Below are 6,620 nucleotides of genomic sequence, written 5' to 3'. Positions count from 1 at the left end.
GAAGGCCCACATCTGTTTATTTTTTCTGTCCAGATCACAATAAATAGGTTAGACTCTTTGTCTGTCCATCCAGGCTTTAAGCGGCCCTTTGTTAGGTTTATATTGTACGTTGACACCATCAGGAATGAGGCGTCCATCAGCTCTCATCTCCTCGTACTGTGGCCTGTCCCACTTAGTGAAGCCCCACTTCTTGGATACGTGGATCTGCAAATTAGAGAATCAATCTTAGCAATCCTTAACTCATATTTGTAGATTTATTAATAGTTAATGCTTACTTTATTACTGACAGCTGAAAAAGGATACTGTAGTGGGGAAAAATATTATCAACATTTAAGCTCTTGTTTATGTTGAAAATTGATGAAACAATGAAAAATTTCTATCTTATACAACCCACAAATTTAAACTATATCACAGGTTTAACTTCTTTACACCATGTTTTATGTCTGTAATCAGCTGAATCACCAGAACATGGCAAAAGTATATTTGATTCACACTGGAAATACATCTTTGATAGTCACGTGTAGTAAGAACTGTGTATCATGTCCCGATTGTTACAGGACATAACATAGCGAGTCTTACAGATTTCTCTCACAGTTTAGGGAACGCCATCTAGACTATAGCAACATCTAGAGGAGCTAGAACTGTTTTATGTGACTATAAAAAAATATATGTCTTCACAAATCTTATCATGACATCCTTTTTTTTTCAGAGTCCTTTAACACAAACTGACTGACATTCCTCATGTCAACAATTATGCCTCAGATTCAAATTCTCTATAAAGCTAACAGAAGATCCAAGAACCTATAATCGGACTGGTCTTTGTACTTACTGTGAAAAGTAGCAGCTAGATATTAAAATCTTTTTCTTAGTTTTACATTTACAAAATCATATTTTTCTTTCCTAGACTTGTATCCATTGAAATAAAACCATAACTGTAGGAAATTTTCACAGGTTATTCCTTTTTTAGATTCTTGGGAAACAAAACTGAAAACTGTATGAAGTTTTTTGAAAGAATTTGAAAGAAATTGTTAATTTTCGGTTTCAATGGCAACAATGTTAATCAAAGTTATCGAGGGTTATTGCCAGTTAACACAAAGCAGGGCTGCATTCAAGATCTTAGCAGCTATGTAGCTCTACAAAAAGCTGAGATCTAAACGATATGCTAGCGTTTCTGCTACAGTGGAATAGCAAACATGAATTATTCAGTCCATCTAATATACAGATATCTTGCCTGGCTGCTACTATCGTCATTTCCATTAGATTTTTCATGTTGAGTCAGGAAATGGTTGTGGTCATACTTCAGAACAGCTCTAGACCAACATAAAATGTAGTAAGAACTGTGTATCATGTCCCGATTGTTACAGGACATGACATAGCGAGTCTTACAGATTTCTCTTACAGTTTAGGGAACGCCACCTAGACTATAGCAACATCCAGAGGAGCTAGAACTGTTTGCAAAGGGAATAAAGAATACAAGTTGATGAATTCTGATATAATTGAGGGTTCATAATACAGCAGTGTCCAATAAGGTCATTCAAGGCCCTTCCATAAATAAATAAATGATATACCAACATGATGAAGTATAAATGCATGATACTCAATGTATATGAGGAAATGGAACAAGATTTTTCATGAATCACAAGACAGTTATAATTTACTTCCATACTTTTTAACAATCATCACTTTGTCAAAATGAGCACTTATAGAGTATAGCAATTATTATGATAACCTTCTTTATTTTACCTAGATGCGGGGCTCTCGATTCTCTATATTGGGGGCCGTTCAAAGGCCCCATTCCCAATTCAGAAAAGGTACCTTTTTTCCCAAATGAAAGTGTTAATTTTCCCAATCTGTCACTTCTCCAAATAGTAAAGAACATTTAGTAAGATATGTAGTTACTAAATCTGTAATTCATATTTCTCTATATTACAGAACAGAAATTTAGTTGATAACCACCACCAGAAACTCAATATATCATGAATATAATGTAAACTGTCTAGTTTTGATTTTCCCAAAATTCCCCAAAAGGTCGCTAATTTTCCCCAATTTTTACGGCCCCGGTCCCCGTCCCAAAAAGTGGTGCGAGAGCTCCGAGATATATAATTAAATGGCTTAAGAATGATACATAAAGGCATTTCTTTATAAACCTGAAAATAATTACTTCTGAATCATGAGGGAAAGCTTTCTTCAAACACTGGCAAGAGGGGGAAAAAAAAATGCATTTTCATGTTTGTTTTAGTGATGGTGGTGTTGTGGAACAAAACTTTTTAAATTGTTTTGGCAGTAAAGTATATTCCAATTTTAATGAAATAACTAGGGAGGCTTATAGTTACATGTTGCCTTATCCACTGCTCAATATCCACACAAATGTAGCATCAAGACTAGAAATATGGCAGAAAATTCTTTAACAGTAATAGAACGCCACCAGGCCTACAATGCTTGCCTGATGGAGCTGGTACTGTATAGATGATAAAACAGAAATGAGCAATTTTTCAAGACACATTTCAAATGGGAAAATTGAAGAACCAGCATTTTACTTTATATGCAATTTCCTCCTACATTTTGACATTGACTATGCCTTTTGGGCTGTGTTACAAAAAGTCACTCCTACCACGTTGAATTATGGATAAGCTAGAATGCTATGGTTGTCCTAAAGAGGGATAATATAAATGGAATCCTCCAAAGAAAAAAACAAAAGTCTCTTCTTGTATAAAGAGTGGAAAGTAGCAGCTAGCCTAACTGATAGATTAGATCTATAGGTCTACTGACATTTAAATGTACTGTGTGAACTAACGCTTGTTGCTGTGTTGTATTTAGGCCAGTTGACTGCTCAAGAGCTCAAGATCCTAGCTGTATGCAGACCTACATAGCCAATATGATCTTGATGGTAGCCCTGGTAGTGTATAACCACAAATCTTTTTGTTCATTAGGGCTGTAACAATTAATTGCAGTGTACCCTAACAATGATGCCTAGTATTTGATTCAATTTTCAATTCAACTTCTTCAAATTACAATTCGATTCCAATAATTTATGTTTTTTTCTAGAATTTATAAAAATCAATGCATTTTTTTTCTTTACAACTGTTAACAGCAAAAATGGCAGACACCAGAAGTCATTTCACAGATAAATTACAAGTCAGGAAATATCAAAGACCTGGCGAATCATTCAAAACAAAAACATAGTACATCTTAACATGGGATCAACACAATTAAAAGTTTCAATAAAATGAAAATAAAAGAAAGTTGTATTCTTAATTGTATTATCAGAGCTTTTGATATCTCTTGAATAGAATCAAAAACAATTAAATAATAATAAAAACGTGGCCTAAGAATTGAAAATTGAATCCTGAGGTACCCAAATCATTTCAGCCCTAGTGTTTATTTCAGAAATGTTTGCAATACCTTCTGACGTCCTGGGAACTTAAATTTGGCTCTCCTGAGAGCTTCTACAACTGCAGCCTGATGAGCTTCACGGGCACGCACAGACATGATTGGCTGTCCAATGTGTACTCGGGCTACAGTTCCTTGTGGTTTACCAAAAGCTCCTCTCATCCCAGTCTGAAGCCTAGAAAAATATACAAAACCAGTTGTAGTTTTACCAACTGATCAAGTATCATTTTCATGTTTTTGATTTTCTTTTCACATCTACATGCAATTATATTGGGTAATAATAGTTTCCCTGGATGAATAAGTTTATATGTAGCTGTGATGAACCGTTTCAATATACACATAAAAGCATGCCTTGAAAAAAGCGACACAGCATAACGATCTGACAGTATCTGAGACCCAAGCAAGACACACAAGACAAGACTGGGAAGGGTACTGTCTTATACATGTACAGTAACACAGACATTCAATTATCTAGTACATATCAAGCATACTTCCCTGCATCTCAACATTTCACAAATAACAAGTTTACAAATATCTGCACATTCAGCACATACTGTGGGAAATTCAAATACAGTACATATAAAACAACGAACACATGTTCAGGCCTATTCTGATTCTATAGTATGTTCTAGCATCCCTATAATAAATTCAGAATCAGTCTAGTATCTGAATACCTATAATCATAAACAAGTGCCCAGCATTTGCCAACATTCATCAGACTGCAAAGAAAAATGGGGCGAAAATCCCCTTGATCTGGTGGTATGTATCATGGATTACATTTTCTTTTTTATATATATTGTGTTCAATGGTATCCATGATGGGTTTTAAATACAATGGGGGAGGTTGTACCAGATAAGGTCCAAGAAAAAATTATGTTTATTTTTACCTGACCAACCGTTATTTTATGTGCCGACACAATTTTTTTTCTTAAGTTGTACAATCCAAAAATTACGTCTGTACTTTTCCCTTCAAACATAATGGTTAATAGGAGCACTTTAAACTCTTCAAAAATTGTATTTCAAAGTTATGCCTTTATGTAAAAAAAAGTTTAAATATAAAACATAATCCTACCTACCGACTCCATTTTCTAATAGCATGTAATAGTAATCAATTTCTTTTTCTTATGCCTAAACACCGCTAAGTCACCATGAAAAATGCAATGGATATGAAGCTAAGCGGAAATCATGCCAGTTTTATACGAAAGGAAGGATACACAAGACTGGCTTGATCTCAATAGCAGATCTGATAGTAACTCGTATTCCAAAACAAAATAATAATTTCTTTGGTCTGGTACCACCATGTTTAGCCTAGTAAATTATACACATGCAGACATATCAAACCAAAAAAGCAGCGAAATTTCAAAATCCTTGGCAAACGCTGGCATCGTTTACTGTAAAAGTGGTTATTTACGTGTGAGGGAAATTTACACTACTTACGCAGTAAGCTTAGAACCGCATAAAATACCCCCGCGCATATTGTCACAAAATTTCAAAGTTCTGGAATCATTCTAGACCATTTCTAATACTGTTAAACCGGCCAAACTAGTCGTATATTAATCGTGGTATTGAACGCATGGGAGTAGATAATTACATCACAAACGGTGATGAAAGTGTAATTTTTTTTTTCTAAATTGTGCAATGAAAAATGCATCGTCATATTAAATATTTTAAAGCAACGTCACACAATTAGAGCTTCAAAACATCAATACTCATTTTCATTTCCTTTGTATGTACATGTACATGGTGTACATCCCACTAAATTTCAAATAATTAGTCCAAAATGTTACACAAACTCAGTCACTACAAACATACCTATTGAATTGTCAACAATCACCATAAGGATAAGGAGATCCCATTTTGAAGTTTGAGCTTGCGTAAATAATTACAATAAAGTGTACACAAGTTGTTCACACTTCACTGCTTTTGACTGTGCAGATCGCCATTATATTTAGCAATCCAAGGAACATGCACATATGGATGACCAGTATAAATTCTTTTTGGTTTTGTTTTGTTTGTTTGTAATTATTTCTAATTAATTTTTCCAATTCATGCGTGTACACTACTTGACCTTTTGACCTTGACCTTTTCAAAAGGGAACAACTCGATGTTATTAACGATGGCCGCGTAATTTTTCTTGGTAACGTATATTACACCCACGCATAATGTTTGACAGTCACAAATGCGTACTTAACAACCAGTGTAAATAACCACTTTTACAGTATTTTAAGGACGCTTAGTTATAATACAGGAATTTACAATTCAAGGGTTTGGCAAAACCATGCACATGTACAATAAGGTCATGATGACAATTTTACCTATCAGCTCCAGCACACGACAACATCTTGTTGATTCTGATGACGTGGAAGGGGTGCACTCGCATCCGCATGTGGAAAGCATCTTTACCACAGTTTTTGACCAAGTATTTGTTGGCACAGATGCGCCCTGCTTCTAATGCCTCAGAAGAGAGCTGTTCATATTCATCTGATACAAGATGCACACACAGGGGGAAGTCGTCAACCCTGGCCTTCTTCCTTCCAAGATCAAAGATACGGATCTTTGGATCTAAAATTGGCAATTATGCATTACTACTCACAAGGAAAAAAACTGACATGATGTCTAATAAAAGCAACATGTTCCAAATCTTCAACCTGTTTTCTACATATCAAGATCTGACAGAACAGTATGTTCAAAAAATCACCAAATAATCACATTATTTCATAAATTAATCCAACAATGATACTTTTCAAATTGTATCAAAATGCAATATTCTTTCTTATAATGTCACACACATAGGAAAAACCTTTTCAAAACAAAACTTTACTACAACACCCCCCCCCCCCCCATTTCCATAGTTTCAATTTTTTTACCTGGGACACCTCGACAAAATCTGGACTTTGGGTATGGTTTGTTCTTACAATACCGGTAACTGAAATGACAACAGTAGCAATGTTAAATACTGTGCGTGAATAATGTTTACCGATATACTTGATTTTCGTATTTATGTGCAACTTAGAACTACTTACCACCGAGCTGGTCGGCGCCCCATTTTGAACTGAAATGAACACAAAACATGACAATAATCACTTATTTAGTTACGATACGGACATATCATTTTATTTACATGAATTTCAACTTGATAGTCATTGTGATTATTTTAGATTTTATCGATATGAAAGGGACGTCATTTTCACGTCCATCATGTGTACTAACCTACCGGAAAGAGAATTACAG

At 34.9% G+C, this 6,620-nt stretch overlaps 1 protein-coding gene across 1 annotated transcript; it reads right to left on the bottom strand.

The window, feature by feature from the left end:
- LOC133175045 (large ribosomal subunit protein uL16-like) lies at positions 1-6,553 on the bottom strand. Its single transcript, XM_061310142.1, has 5 exons — positions 6,413-6,553; positions 6,257-6,315; positions 5,705-5,951; positions 3,403-3,565; positions 1-204 (listed from the first exon to the last, which is right to left on the bottom strand). Exons 1-5 carry the CDS (start codon positions 6,433-6,435, stop codon positions 49-51), a joined length of 648 nt encoding a protein of 215 aa, XP_061166126.1. The 5' UTR covers positions 6,436-6,553; the 3' UTR covers positions 1-48.
- Positions 6,554-6,620: the final 67 nt, after the last annotated feature.

This window comes from Saccostrea echinata, unplaced genomic scaffold, assembly GCF_033153115.1.
Source record: "Saccostrea echinata isolate AGI-Se365-2 ecotype Australia unplaced genomic scaffold, CSIRO_AGI_Sech_v1 ptg000060l, whole genome shotgun sequence".
Lineage (NCBI taxonomy): Eukaryota > Metazoa > Mollusca > Bivalvia > Ostreida > Ostreidae > Saccostrea > Saccostrea echinata.
Note: the sequence above shows the minus strand (reverse complement) of the source record. Positions and strands in the feature narration are given on the sequence as shown.

Coding starts and splice junctions, on each gene's coding strand:
- LOC133175045 (XM_061310142.1), bottom strand. CDS start 6,435: ATGGGGCGCCGACCAGCTCGGTG. Junction 3,566..5,704: donor TCGTGTGCTGGAGCTGATAG/GTAAAATTGTCA, acceptor ATATTTTTCTAG/GCTTCAGACTGGGATGAGAG. Junction 205..3,402: donor AGTTCCCAGGACGTCAGAAG/GTATTGCAAACA, acceptor TCTAATTTGCAG/ATCCACGTATCCAAGAAGTG.